Source organism: Enhydra lutris, unplaced genomic scaffold (assembly GCF_002288905.1).
Source record: "Enhydra lutris kenyoni isolate GAN:26980312 unplaced genomic scaffold, ASM228890v2 scaffoldscaffold17, whole genome shotgun sequence".
Lineage (NCBI taxonomy): Eukaryota > Metazoa > Chordata > Mammalia > Carnivora > Mustelidae > Enhydra > Enhydra lutris.
The window spans coordinates 9,547,709-9,563,218 of NW_019154101.1; the positions used below are offsets into that span (position 1 = coordinate 9,547,709).

The 15,510-nt window shown below is 39.0% G+C and overlaps 1 protein-coding gene across 1 annotated transcript in view; it reads right to left on the reverse strand.

Annotated features, from left to right (window-relative positions):
* LOC111147554 (dynein axonemal heavy chain 8) overlaps positions 1-15,510 on the reverse strand; it is a 333,965-nt gene that overhangs the window by 192,844 nt on the left and 125,611 nt on the right. The window contains exons 32-36 of the mRNA XM_022503648.1: positions 12,748-12,848; positions 8,936-9,073; positions 8,539-8,779; positions 3,940-4,139; positions 955-1,108 (exon numbers count right to left, since the gene is read on the reverse strand). Of these exons, the coding sequence (XP_022359356.1) occupies positions 955-1,108; positions 3,940-4,139; positions 8,539-8,779; positions 8,936-9,073; positions 12,748-12,848 (834 nt within the window). The remainder of the gene's footprint in view (positions 1-954; positions 1,109-3,939; positions 4,140-8,538; positions 8,780-8,935; positions 9,074-12,747; positions 12,849-15,510) is intronic.

Below are 15,510 nucleotides of genomic sequence, written 5' to 3' on the forward strand. Positions count from 1 at the left end.
GCTTCATTTACATTCTTGCAAATGAAATTTCTCTATTTACTATGGATGATATTAAGCTTTGCTTCAATTGCAAAAATACCTCAAGAAATGGCATAAACTTGATTCTTGAAATTTTTAAGGGTATTTTTTTTCAACAATACAACTTTCTGATTGAAAAAGAAAAGAATTATTTTTAAAAATGTGTTGTTACAAAGGCAAATGAGTCATTTTCAAAACGCTTTTATCCTTGATTTTTAATTTACATAGATTCTGTATTTATAGAAATTCAGAAAGAGCAGCCTTAATTTCATTAGAGGGACATTACCTTCATAGAATAAAGCTATTAGTAAGTGTATTTACTTAAAAGGCCCGAATAAAGCTCTTTAAAGATTTTTGTTAAGGGCTTCTGAAGATGTTTCTTTGCCCCATGGTATATTTCTGATCTATTACTGGTCAACTTACTAATAGTTAATTTGTGTTTATACAATACAGATTAATTTTAATTCTAATCTCAGAGGAAGATTGTAAGGTAACCTCTTAGAAGAGATGAACAACTATAATTTAATAGTACCACATCTGAATGTACCTCACAACCTCAGAAAACCTGGAAATTTGAAAATATGTGAATCCCTTCTTTCTACTAATATAAATTAAGAAATCAGCACATTTTTAAAATTTATTTTGCAAAGGAGCTGTATAGTAAATATTTTAGGCTCTATGGGCCATATGTTCTCTGTTACAACCACTCAAGTCTGCTTGGGCAATGGTAAAGCAGCTGTAGACAGAACATAAATGAATAGATACAGCTGTGTTCTGATAAAACTTATTTGCAAAAACAGATGTATGGACCAGAGATCTCCAACCCTGGTTTAAATAATCAAGATACAGCCATAAGTCTTTGTAAAGACTTCTACAGAGACATACAGACAATACACATCAAACTGTATGTTTGGTAGTTACAAAAGCCATATTTACCTGAGGGAGTTGTTTGGCAATATCTCCACCTACAAAGACAGCTTCAAGATAAACCCAAAGGTTCTGGACTACCAGCCACTCTTCAATTATATCTGAGGAAGTGGACAATTTATACACCCAACTCTGGATAGTTTTTTTAAATGGAGCATTATATCTAAAAAGTAAAAATGGAAAAATACCATATTTGAAGGATGATGCAGAAAATAGTATGGCCTAACAAAGTAAATTAGAGGAGGGGCGCCTGGGTGGCTCAGTAGATTAAGCTGCTGCCTTTGGCTCAGGTCATGATCGCAGGGTCCTGCGATCGAGCCCCACATCAGGCTCTCTGCTCAGCGGGGAGCCTGCTCCCCCCTCTCTCTCTGCCTGACTCTGCCTACTTGTGATCTCTCTCTCTGTCAAATAAATAAATAAAATCTTTAAAAAAAAGTATATTAGAGGAGAAATATTCCTTTGGAAATGAACTTTTTTTTCCCTAAAAGTCAGTTCCTAATAAATTTCATACAGCGAATGAGATATTTGCTTTTCTAGGCATAAAACTCATATCATTATAGCGATTTTCCTTGTTTCTGTGTATGAGTCACAGACCAGGAAGATGGGCCAAGTGTTGGGACACAGAGGTCCAGCAAAATGATTGTGCTGGTTGTTTCTGGAAGGAAAGTGAAGACACGGAATAAGGTGTTTTTAGAAGACTACTGTGAACCGAATCTAAGTGAGCACTAACTGCAGGAATAACACATAGGGCACTGTTCCTGGTCTCTGTAACTATGATGACAAGGCCAATAGTCAAGATTGAGTGTTGATGTCCACCTACAGATGTGCTCTTCTCACCCATAGACTATAATTCCACCAGGCACTATGCCTAGATTCTAGGGAGTTAGAGAATAGTTGGCCACAAATAGCATGCTTCCTCTTTTCTCAACATCAGGGCTAGCTGCAGAGTTTGTGAGAATTTGAGGGGTCCAGAAAGCTGGGCCCAGCCAAGAAAGACAAGAAATACAGGGGATGTCGTGCAAGAAGTTATGGGAAGCTACCAGGTAAGGACCCAGTTACCTATAGTTGGATAAAGAAGGTGATCTCAGTTTGTGGCAATGACAAGTAGTTTTGGTGTGGTGTAGTGACATTGCTGGTAAGTGACCATTACTGATAACACTCTTCAAACTTTTCATGATCCAGGGCAGGGTGACTTGCAGTTGCTTACATATAGAAGGGGGTTCTTCTGGGTATAGTCTGATGCCTGGATGCAACCCATAACTTCTCTAGAAGCCCATGCTATATAGAGAGGTATAAGGGGACTTATATAGGAGATACATGAGCTATTCAGGTAGTAAGAGGCTTTTGACTCAACATCCAATTTATACTGTCCATCTGGCCAACACTCTAGAGCCAAAAGAAGTCAATATGCTAAAAGCATCTTCAAAATTAAGACAAGCACACTAAGATGGTACAGATGGACACTTCAGGGGGTTGAAGCACCTAGATATTTGAGGATAAAAATGGTCCTGCACAGAGAGAGAGAGAAAAAAAAGAATCATTTTTGATGGTATGTAACTTCCCAGCATTCAAAAGGGAGACTTGAAATAAGATCTAGCATAACCACGTTCTGCCCTTTGGTCATTGCACAACTTTGGCTAGTGGAACCTGTCGTGATGGATAGTTAGTCCTATAGATCAATCAGGAATCCACTAGCAAGGTGTCACCAACCAGGCAATATCTGGAGTTAAGTCTCACCTATGGAGATAAATAATTTCCTCCTGAAGTCACACCCAGGTAGCCCTAGAGACCCAGCAGGCACTGTGTCAGCATTGAGTTTACTAGTACTATAAATAAGTATTATACTAATCAGGCTAAATCCAAGTTAAGTATGAAACTAAGAAACGCTTCCAATCCCAAATTTGTTGGCTACAGCACTGTTCAGATGAATCTACAGTCTTTCTTCAAGAGGACATCATCCAGGAAATCAGCAAGGCAAAATTTGCAATGAGCAATGGAAGCAGTATCTCATAAAGTTTAAGAACCACTGAATATCCTATGGCCACCTTTGCCAGGATTATTCAGATTCCCTGAAAGCAGAGATATATGTAGAGTTTTAACCCCAACAAGTCAACCCAGAACTCCCAGAACTCCCAGAACTAGGAGCTTTGGAGTTAGGTCATTATCTAAGTGCAAGTGTGCCTTTGAGGCCAGCAGTCATGGAGGGTATCATTCATTAACCAGTGGTTCCAACCTAGAGAAGGGATATTAGAATTCCCATACACCCCAGACATTGATTCTGCTAATGATGAGGTTGTGACATATTTCTTAGGTGTGCTGAAATGAAGAATGGTTGAGAATTATTGCATAGTCAGCTATGGGACTAGGGGTTGCTAATGTCCAGATTATGACCTGGCAGTATACTTAATCTGAGTCCCATTTCCAAAAACTTCACTCAAGGTCACAGTCACCTTCCAGCTGTTTCAGTAATCCAATGATGGACAGGTCGTCTCACTTAGGGAAAAGTAAAACCAACACACATATAGACAATTTTCCTCATAAAAGAATGCATGAAGGGTTTACATAATAAGCCCCTAATAATATATTCCTTTCATGTGTTGCCAGCATACTTTTCCTGGGTCATTGGGTGAACACCTGAGCAGGGCCAGTCGAGGAAGGCAAAGATAACAACTTGGAGGAACCAAAGAGAAAGAAAACAAAATGAATATGTCATCTCAGTGGGGAGCCAAGATGTTCAAGAGATAAACTGCCAATCTGGGGGGACATAATTATGACGGTGCCCACCAGAAAAACAGTTAAGAAGAAATGAGTACCATAAAGAAGAGACAGAAGCCATGATTGTTAGGGAAATAGGTAGCTCATTTAAGGACAGACAAGAGGGAGCCCTTGAGTTCAGAATCTAGTGTTATGACACAGCTGCAAAACTGGGCTTTCATCCAGTATTACATAACCCTAGAAACCAAGTTAAAACCTTCCCCCAAAGTATAAAATTACCTGTTGCTTAGTAAGGAACCTAAGACCATTAAACTATCCTCCATCAAGGTGATGATCTCTCCTGATTCAGTTCCTTTGAGAAGGAGCTCTCCCTTTCCCTTAAATGCTGCAAAGCTCAGGTTCTGGTTGGTCCAATTTTCAATCACCTGAGTCAGCTTTGCTTCAATATCCTTCTCCTTAATGGCAGATATGCAAATATCCTTCAGAGGGAGATCAAAGAATATGTCATGACATTTCCAATTACAAATTAAGTGCCTTAGAAAATCATAGCATTTTCAAGCTTGAACCTAGAAGTCATTTAGTCATTTTATGGCCAAGGAAACCTTCTGACCATCTGACTACTAGATCTTTTATAGTACCATATACACGCAATAGCAGAGTTTAAATCTTCATGTTTCTTGATTACATTTTAATTGGAGTTTTTTGGCCAAAATGGAAATAATAACAGCTGTTCTATCTCAGCAGGTTGTTACAGGAAACAAGGGAGAATATATGTGGGGGGGTCCTTTGAACTCTTCAAAGTAGCATAGAATCATTTCTGTATTCCAGGCTGCTCTGGCCCTAATTGAATGTCTCATTTGCTTAAAAGTCATTTCTTTCTTTCTTTTTTTTTTTTCCTCACAGGGTTTCCTGTTTTTCTGAGAGTCCTTGATATGAAAGTCTCATAAAGGAAAATAAAAGTAACATATTTTCCCCACCATGCCTCTATTTGTTTTCATACTTAGAATCATAGATCTCAGAGATGGAAAGGAAATGAAAGGGGCAAGGTATTTCCACAAATAATTATAAGGCAAAGTAGCATATAATAAATGTCCTCAGAGTGGTATGACTTGTTGGGAGTTCTGAAGAGGGAGAAACAACTTCTGCCCGCAGTCAGGAGGGAAGGCCTCATTGAAGAGGGAGCATGTGAGACTGAGTGGGATTCCTGTGGGTGGTGGGGGCAAACACTCTACAGGGAGAGGAAAGAGTTCCTTTAGAGGTGGTGAGTCCCAGGACAGAAAGAATCCAACCTGGCAAACAACAGGACGTGCAGAGCAGAGCAAACAGGACATACTGGCATACACAGTGCTAAGAATCTGTTTTGGGGTACAAATAGTAACTGAACCCTAGAATTCCTTGGAATTACAAAATGGCCTTTTTCAAAGCACAGCTTATAAATGGCTATATTCTTCAGTATAAAACCTACTTATAAGAATGAGATGGACACCAAAGTTCTTTTTCAATTCTTCGTTTCCTTCAATAGTATTGGAGTGGCATTTATAAATAGGACAAAATTCTTTGAAATATATATTGCTGGCGTACATGTATTGTTAAGAAGGGGAGAAGGAGATGGAGAGCCTGGGTGGCTCAGCGGGTTAAACATCCGCCTTCAGCTCAGGTCATGATCCCAGGGTCCTGGGATCAACTCCCATGCTGGGCTCCGTGCTCTGCGGGGAGCCTGCTTCTCCCTCTCCTTCTGCTGCTCCCCCTGCTTATTCTCTCTCTCTCTCATAAATAAATAATTAAAAAAAAAAAGAAGGGGGAAGAAAAGGCAGAAAACTCAAAATCATATATATGAGAGATTTCCAGTTACACGGTACAGTTCCTCACCTCCAAAAATATAGAATAACTGATAAAATGCAAACAGAGAAAGTAGAAAACATAGCCAGGCTTAAAAACCAAACAAACATCTCCATGAACCAGAGCGGAAAAGATACACAGACCAGTAGATGGAGATGAAACCCAAGCTTGAGGGCTCTGGTAAGGTGCGGGGGAGGGGAGATGGCTCAGCAAGCCCTTGTAAACAGTTTACATTGACATATCTGGTTAAACCCGTGGGTCCCACACAGAGGCAGACCCCTGGAAACTGCCCAGCCTTTCTGTGAAAAAGGCCTATTTACTTATACTAGAGCTTTTGCCTGAGTGGCAGGCATCTAATTTATTCACAACTTGGGGCCTCCCAAGATACTCTCCCAAGATGGAGGCTGGTGGGCACCACTGTTGCACTGTCCATCTACCTCATCGTAGGTCACCAATATCTCCCAGAAAGGAGCTTATGCACATTTCAGGCACCCTGGTTTTGGTTTTTGTTTTTTGTTTGTTTTTGTTGTTGTTGTTTTGTTTTGTAGCTGCCACACAGGGAATCTGGATGATCCCCTGATTCTGGTGGCAAATGAGGCTTATGTTTGAGGTGCCACAGGACTAGAATAAATGGCGGGTGAGGGGGGTAGTTCTTAACTAGTTACCCATCTTCCAGTGCTGAGCGCTGAGACATCAGACTGAAATGCCCAGTTTCTTACTGTGAAAGAGGCCTATTGCTTTTTCTTCACAGCTGTGGCCTGAGGAGCAGGTTCCTAATTAAACATATATCCAAGGGTCAACTGTAATCCTCTCCAGAGACTTTGAAGCGTGAGTGTGATATTCAGACTCCTTATGCTGTGCTCCCAAATGCTGGCATCTCCAACAAAGAAGCCTGTGTAAAAAACTGGCACTCCACAATTGTGGCTGTCACCCAAAAGGCACATCCCTTCATAGCCTGACTGTGGTGACCAGCAGGGCTTTTGTTCATGGGTTCAACAGAATGGTAGCAAGCAAAGAAAGTTCTTAACTGGCTATCATTCCTGGCTTCAGTGCAGACAGAACAGACATAAATGTCCATCTCCTAGTATTCCCTTAAAAGAGGCATATTTGCATGCTTTAATAGTTGTTGCCTAAGGATGTAGTTTCCAATCAGCCTAAGTCTAGGTGCTGACTGAAATCCTCCACTTTGGGACCTGATAGGTCTTGTTACATCCTGAATTACTGAGAGCACCTAAAGACAAAGTAGACTACTGGGACAAACATAAAGGTTTGAGAGACAACCAAGAGCTAGGGCAGGCTTGAAGGATAAGGTTTATCTCCTCACAAGGCCACTCCTTCAGGACAAGGAGAGGTTATTGTTTTATATGATGCATAAAAATCAACACAGAGCAAAGTAAAATGAAAAAACAGGAATATGATCCAAATAAAGCAAGTAATGTCCTCAGAAAAAGACTTTAATGAAACAGAGATGAGTGGTTTACCAGATAAAGAACTCAAAATAATGGTCATAAAAATACCCACCAAGTTCAGGAGGACAATGCATGAACAAAGTGAGAATTCCAACAAAGAAAAAGAAAATATTTTAAAGATACCAAGTAGAAGTCATGGAGCTGAAGAATACAATCACAGAACTGAAAAGCACAATAAAGGAGTTCAACAGCAGACTAGATGAAGCATAAGAAAGGATCATGAACTTGAAGACAGGGCCCAGAACTTACCCAACCAGAGCAAAAAGAAAAAAGAATGAAAAATAATGAAGACAACTTAAGGGACTTATAGATCCTGTGAGGCAACATTCACATTATAGGAATCCCAGGAGGACAAGAGGGCAGATAATGTATTTGAAAAAATAATGGCTGAAAACTAGATATCAGAAGCCCAGAGAATTTCAAAACAGATGAACCCAAGAGACCCACACCAAGACACTATAATTAAAGTGTTAAAAGTTAAAAACAAAGAGGAAATCATAAAAGTAGCAAGAGAAAAACAACTTGTTAGGTAGGAAACTCCCACAAGACCAACAGCAGATTATTCAGCAGAAACTTTGCACACCGGAAGACAGGAGCACAATATATTCAAAGTGATGACAGGAAAAAAAATTATCATGAATACCCTACCTGGAAAAGTCGTCCTTCAGAATCAAAGGAAAGCTAAAGAGTTTTCCAGACAAGCCAAAACTTGAGTTCATCACCACTAGACGAACCTTACAAGAAATGTTAAAGGGACTTCTTTAGGCTAAAATGAAACAGTGTTAATTAGTAACAGGAAATATATGAAAGTGTAGATCTCACTGGTAAAGGTAAATATATAGTAAAATTCAGAATAGTCTAATGTATTAAAGGTGGTAAATTAACTACTTAAAAAGCCAATATGAAGGTTAAAAGACAAATGTAGTAAAACTAACTATATCTACAATATTCGTCAGTGGAGACTGTGGTATCAAAAACAAAATGTAGTGGGGGGGTAGTAAAAATGTAGAGCTTTAGAATACATTCAAGCTTCAGTTATCAACTGAAAACAAACTGTTATAAATATGTTGTTATATATAAGCCTCATGGCAACCACAAAGAAAAAACCTATAGTAGATACACAAAAGATAAAGCATACCACTACAGATATACAAATAACAAAAGAAGAGAGCAAGAGAAGACAAGAACAAAGGAATTACGAAAGAGCCAGAAAATGAATAACAAAAAGGCAATAGGCACATACTATTAATATTAATAGTTCTGAAGAATTCACCAGCAATGCAATACAGAAATAAACAGATTTTTTAAAAAAAATGAGAGCTAGTAAAGGGACAAGGAGGATAGATTGAGGACCTCCCAAACTAACATATTTCAAATAATCATCTTATCTCCTTGAGTTACTATATTATTTTGCAAAACCAAAGGATGTTCAGGGCTACTCCAAATTTTGAGGGTACAATATATAGAGCAATTAGTACAACCTTAAATAAAATGTCCATTTGCATAATTTTCAGAAAAATAAGAGATGTTCTTTAATGAACCAGTGATAAGATCTTATAAGTTTATGTACCTCTATGTCATCCTTATGTTTAAGTAGTGGTGCTTCCATAATATTTCTAAGACAAAAAGAATCAGATTCCACATCAAATGGGGTTCCAGTTAACTCAGAGATTCGGCCCCAGTGTCTCTGTTTCATTGCCTTATTGGTCATCATTTCCAGCAGAGGACATGACTCACTAAAATCATCAATTCTTTTTTTCAGATCCAAGAAAGCCTGCCAATCTTTAAGTCCTTTTGGGAGTTTACGACACCTTTTAGAGAAAAAGAAAATCATATCACTACACATTTCTTTGAAGCATTATCTGTATACAGTTATATATCAGAAGATAAATGTATTTGTAAAATACCTACAGTTCCTATGAAGATAGGCACTATAAAAAGGTAAGCTTAATTCAATTCAAACTCACCTGTTTTGAAATTCCTGCAGTTCTGCATTAATGTTTTCAATGTCTACATCTCCCCAAAGTATTTCATAATAGCCACTAATATTGTTCATTACAGTATCATATAGTCCATACAGCTTCTGCAGCAAGTTGAGCTCTTTTCTGGGAAACCAAATAATTAAGTTATTACATAATGTATATCTTAAAAATAATGTCATTATTGGATAGGCAGAATTCATTCAATCAAACATTTCATACATGACATGTGTAATGTCTTATAGACACCAACATGCAAACAACTCTGTCAGTTTCCAAACAAAAAATTTATTAAAGCCCCATCAATTAGGTCAAGTTTATAGTTTTCAAACACTCCAACTCATACTATGACTTCACATTAACAAATGGTGTGATTATTATTATGGTTCCAAACATTGCAAGCAATATGACCAGAACCTGATAATAAGATCAAAGCTCAGGCTAAGGTTTTGATTGTCTTTCTTCCAAATGCAAGCTGGTTTTTTATGAGAACATCTGACTTTAGGAAAGTGACTTATACATCACTTTCCTACTGAAAGCTTTCCCTTATGTACCCACATGGAATTATATACATAACAGGAATAAGAGGAGTGATTATAGATCCAAGCAAAGAAAAAGTCCTTTATTGTGACAAACATCAAAAACTGAACACTCAACAGAGTTTGTGGATACTCCCAAGAATTCCTCAGTCCTTAGCAGACCATGAATGTCCCTGAGACACAATTTTAGTTTTTGAGGTTATTTTTTGAGTGGTTCTATTTTTAAGGATTGATATTCACAATTTTATTACTTATTGTAAATAATTCAAAGACCAAAGGCAAGGTTTGCTTATGTTTTTAATATAGTAAAACTCATTCTATCTTGCAATTATCAAAAGGGCACATCAGACCCTTTTATAAATCTAAAACACATTCTGGAATCTTGGTTATCTTAATTTTCCAATTCTTGCTTCATTTTGCTGATTCATTTTGCTGATCATCTTGGGAACTATTTCATTGTTAATCACAGAGTATTCCCAGCTATGCTAAAAATGACTAAAATAATATAAAAAGTATGACAAGATCTCCCATAAGGAAGGGACAACAGTCATCTTTCAAGTTTCATACTGTGACACCCAAAGCATTGCATCATTTTTTTTTTAAGATTTATTTATTTATTTTGAGAGAGACAGAAAGAGAGAGAGAGAGTGGGGACAGGCAGAAGGAAAGGGAGAGATGGAATCCCAAGCAGACTCCATGTTGAGCACAAGCCCAATGTGGGACCAATTCCATGACCCTGAGATCATGACCTGAACCTACACCAAGAGTCAGATGCTCAACCAACTGACCACCCAGGCACCCCTCATTGCATCATCTTTTAAGAAAGTATCAAAAAAGAACACCAGACAGACATCAACCATCTTCGTGTTCTTTTGATCTTTGGTTAGCTTTCACTTAATAGGGTTAAGCATTCAGAATTGTTCTTTTTTTTTTTTTTTAACCTAAAACAGCAAAGAGAAGACAACTGATAAGAAAGGTTCTCCCCAAGTATTAAAGAGAAAGACACAGAGCAGCACTCTAGACTCTAACTGTAATAGTGAAACTGTGTAGTGAGATCTCAGACTGTGGGTCTTTAGATGACGATTACCTAGATGAATTTTACTCAGATCAGTCCCTTATGAGTGAACAATATATTTCAAAAGAGGCAAGAGCTTCATCACGAAGTGTTTTACAAGAACCTAGACCATCCCATTTTGTGAAAATGATCAATGATTGTTCTTTCATTACTTGTGATGTTTGCATAGATTTTACCGGGGACTTCCCCTAAGTGGATGAATGCTGAAGGCAAATGTATACTCAAAGGAGACAGATGATGCAGAAATGAAGAAATTCATTGACTTAATGATTCAAATCTACAAATAAAGATTTTGGCATTTATAATGTAAGAAAGATAGTGAACCTCTCTTCAACAAAATTATGAGTGTCTGAGTTTTCAACAGTTTTGTGTTTTAACAATCCAAGTGCAAGAAACATCAGAAGTAATAATAAGCTAGAAGCTGTGGGAGATGGATTTGAAACCAGAAATCAGAGTTTACAGAATGAGTATGATCCACGTTCGTGCATGACAGCTGATGAGCAGTTGGTTGTGTCACCAGGGAGACCCCATAACCTGACCTTCACTACCCATCTGCTTCTACCTACTCATTTTTCTCTTACATTTTTCCTTAAGATCTTCTTTCCAGCTTTCCTCTTCACTTGGGCAAAGGAAACCTGAAACCACCCCTTAGGTGATGGCCACTGCCCTGACAAGACCTCCCACCTGACCTGACCACCCAGACCCTCTGAGCCAAACCTCTGACTGGCACCTGCGCAGATGGGACCATGGAGGGGACCTCTGGAAAGACCTCCAATCACCTTTACCTCACTATAACACTAAAGCTCAGCCCAAAGAGGAGCATAGCTTCATTTGCATAACATACAATGTGTGATTAGGCATGTTTCCTTAAGGCGCATGTGTGACCTTATGCCCACCTCTATGTTAAACATTCATCCTAACCCTAAACAAAAGGAACCCATTCACCATTTCTTGGGGAGCCATGGCTTTGGAAGCCATTGCCTATGATTTCCTTATTTGCAGCAAATCAAGTTTTCTTTGTGCAACAACTCATTTTTGGTACAGTTTCTGACTCACCAAAGAGTCAACTCACATTGGTTGGGCTCCAGTCGCATTCTGGAATCAGTCTCCATTTTGTGTGTGTATCTTCAAACCAGGGTGTTATGGAGTAAAAGTGTGGGTTTTCTCTGCTTAAATTTTTATTACCTTTTTTCACAAAAGTGTGTTTCACCATTCCCTTATTCTTATTTTTGCAAATTATTCATAAATTACTTTAAAATATTAAAAAAATTAAAAGGGCCCATTGGTCCAGATGATAAATGAAGATGACTGTTTTTCCTGGAATACTGCCAGTTAAAATAAAACAGAGTCTCAGAATGAACGTGCAAAAGAGTTAACTAGAGAATTTATAAAAATGCAAGACCCAATCCCTGAGATTTTGATTCAGCAAATCAGGGCAAGCAACAGATACCTGCAGTTCTAATGCAAGTGGTCATCAGGTTAAGCTTGGTGAATGACTGCTTTGGAAAAAGAATACAAACTACGTACCCTAAAGTAGGCTGAGGCATTAATTTATGGTTGGACAATTTCTTATCTCTCTTGCAAAGACGTGATATGACTTTGAAAGAAGTCAACATAAAGTCCTTTTCTAAAGCCATAATCCTAATAAGCAAAAAACCACTGTTTTAATTCTGACCTTGAGGAAAGTTACATAAAATTCCAATAAAATATTGTTGCTTAAATCCTAGATCTATGTATTGTTTAAAATCAATGAAGTTCCTTGGCCTTCAACCCTGATGAATTTCTATGTCTACCCAACAGAAAAGAGCATTTAGCATAAAAGTAAGAAGAGCTGGAAAGCCAGGGATGACTATTCCTCTAAATAAACAATATTTTATTTGCGTGCTTCTGCACAATAATAGACACTGCTTAAAAATATCCAAGAGGACAAAGTAAAGCACAGGCTAAATATAGGTTAAAAACACTGGGATTTTTGCAATGTACTTTGCATTCCCCAAGAATGTTTGTTTTATATGTGACAACTATGGATCTAGTGGGTCAGCAATAGCCAGGAATAAAGGAAATATTTAGGAGTGTTCTAAGGGAGGCTCTTCTCTGCATGATAAAGGATTTAATGATGACATGATTCTTCTAATGGACAGTGTTTCATTATTTGCATGTAATACTTGCCCAATTTCTACACTTACCTAGTTTTGTGTAAAACCTCATAATCAGTCACAGGCAATCCAAAAAGTTGTTCACCAGATGAATATGTAACAAACTTCCTCCACAGATCATCAAAATTGGCCTATAAAAAGATTTTTAAGTTGTAGTAAAATAAAATTAATTCAGGCCCCATTAAAGTAGAATTTATTATAATTGGAATAAAAGCTACACTGAGGTTTATTTAATAATATCTATGAAACAAAGTTTTGTGAAGAAATTTATACTGGTACCAAGCAATCGGAAGAAAAGTTGAGCACTTAGGAAAATTAACTTTCAAACACTCTAAAAGCATCCATTTTACATAAAATTTTTTCTTTAATAAATTATGTGGACCCCAGAAGACCTTTACTTCAGGTTCCCATAAATATGTCTGAAAGTAATAAAACTGCATTTTAAAAAATCTATGATTCAGGCTTTTTCACTAATTTAGACCTGTCCTCTCTTCTACAGGGTTCAAATGAGTGAGTATAATCCTTTCCACCCTGTCTTCCCTCCAAGCAATAAAGAGTCTATAAAATGAAGTATTCCCTTTTAACACCATTTGAGAGAATTCTAACAATCTGAATCAGCAAAATGAATGCCCATGCCCCTTGAATTGGAAGTGGGACCTCCTATACTTAGAATGCTAAGCATGGAGCGTGTTTAAAGGACAAAAGCAAATAGAAATAATCCACATGTGACAAGGTATGTGCAGCTCTAAATAAGGGTATAACGCATCAGTGAGGGCCGTAAATTTCCAGCCCTGGAGAACGTCTGGCGTCAGACCTCACCACATTCAGTGAATCCGATCTGACAGCTACCGTTAGCATATTTTAGAGGACCCAACTCAGGAAGGGGAGAAGACCCTAGGGGAACTCCAATGAACTCTTCCTTTCTAGAAAGTAAGGGCTGTATTTTGCAATTTTTCTATTAGTTGCTGGTTAGCACAGTGGTTACTCAATAAAGTTACTGACTAACGTAGCCATGGAACCATGTGAACACTAGAAAAAGAGAAACAAAAATGTGAAACAGCATACTTTAAAATAATGACACTTAAAATCTTGTTTACGTGGTGAAGATTATTGATGAATGCCAGTCACTCTCCCCTTTTCCATTCAGGCCCCAAATAGTATAAAAAGACCCATGGCACCAGCCAAATGGGGAAAAAAATATCACCTTTGTCAGCAGGCCAACCCAGTGCCCAGTAATTCCGGAGATCAGAGTAAAGTTGCCTCAGGGAACACCACTGCACCCTGAGGCCCAATGTGAGCCTTCCTGCTTCTTTCCACGATCTAGATCTTGGCATCTGCTTTTTTGGGGGGAGGGATAGGAAGTTGAGGGTGCCCCTGCTTTGAGGACAGTTGGGTCACATACCCAGCCAGATGCATGGAGAATAGCCTACTGTGTGCACACCCCCAAACATAGTTAGAACAGAAGGAGCAAGACAGCAAGAGATGGGCCCTACAATGTCTTTTCAATGAAGTAGCCACACCCCCCAATGAAAAGGTAGCATATTACAGTCCCTTTCACTGACCAATGAATTGGTAATTCCTGAGGGAAAGGCAAGGAGGTGGATCTACCTTCAAAATATACCCAGGCTCCAGCCACTTCTCATCAACTCCAATGCCACAAGTCTGGTCCAAGATACTATCACCTTCTTCTGGATTATTGCAATAGCCTCCTAATTACTCTCTCTGCTTCCACCCTTGACAGTCAATAATCTACTCTCAACAGTGTAGCCAGAACAATCCACTGAGAACATAAGTAAGATGATGTCGTATTTGCTCTCACTCAGAGCCTTTGCACTTGTTCTCCCTCCTGTCTGGATAGCTGCTCTTCCAGGTACCTGCCTGGCTCGTTCCCTCATTTCTCTAGGTCTCTACTGAAATGTCAGCTTTTCAAGGTGGCCGTCTCTGGAGATAGGGTGTTAAAGTTCACTTCCACGTTACATACACAGAGCCCAGCACATTATGCCCCTTCTCTGCTATTTTTTCCCTTGGCACTTATCATCATCCAACATTACTATCTAGTTTCATTCTTCACCTTGCTTTTATTCCTGAGGAGCTCTGCTTGGCTCAGCTGGCAGCTACCAGGTGAGCAAATTTGTGTTGGTCTTGGCTCCTCCAGAGAGGCAGGCCTTTCCCTGGGACTCAGGAGACTTCAGGTAGCTAAGGATCAGAGCCTCCTCCAGGGTCCGGCAAAAAGGGACCAAAAGTGACCACTATTGTCCTAGGACAAAAGAACCACAGCAATAACAAGGGACTAGACTTTTTGTCTGCGGACACCATATTCAAGTGGAAGGCTTATGCCTGCTGCCTCCCATGAAAACCCTGGCCGGCATGGAGAATCTGCCTTATAGAAATCCACCAGGGTTTCTGGGCTAGACCTACCCTGCCCATGGAACCAGGCAGCACAGACAGTGGGCTCTGTGACAGCTGATTTCCTTACTTGACACAAGATTATTCCTCTAGGGTCTAGGCTACAAATCCTGGTTGCTCCAGTGATCCTAGAAGAACCCTTTTTTATCTGGGTCTGGATTCCCTTTTTTTGTTTGTTTATTTCTCAAGATTTTATTTATTTATTTATTTGTTTGTTTATTTATTTGAGAGAGAGAATGAAAGAGAGACTGCAAGTGGGGAGGGAGGGAGAGTAAGAAGCAGGAGAGGAAGAAGCAGAATCCCCACTGAGCAGGGAGCCCGATGCTGGGCTGGATCCCAGGACCCTGGGCTCATGACCCAAGCCAAAGGCAGAAACTTAACCAACTG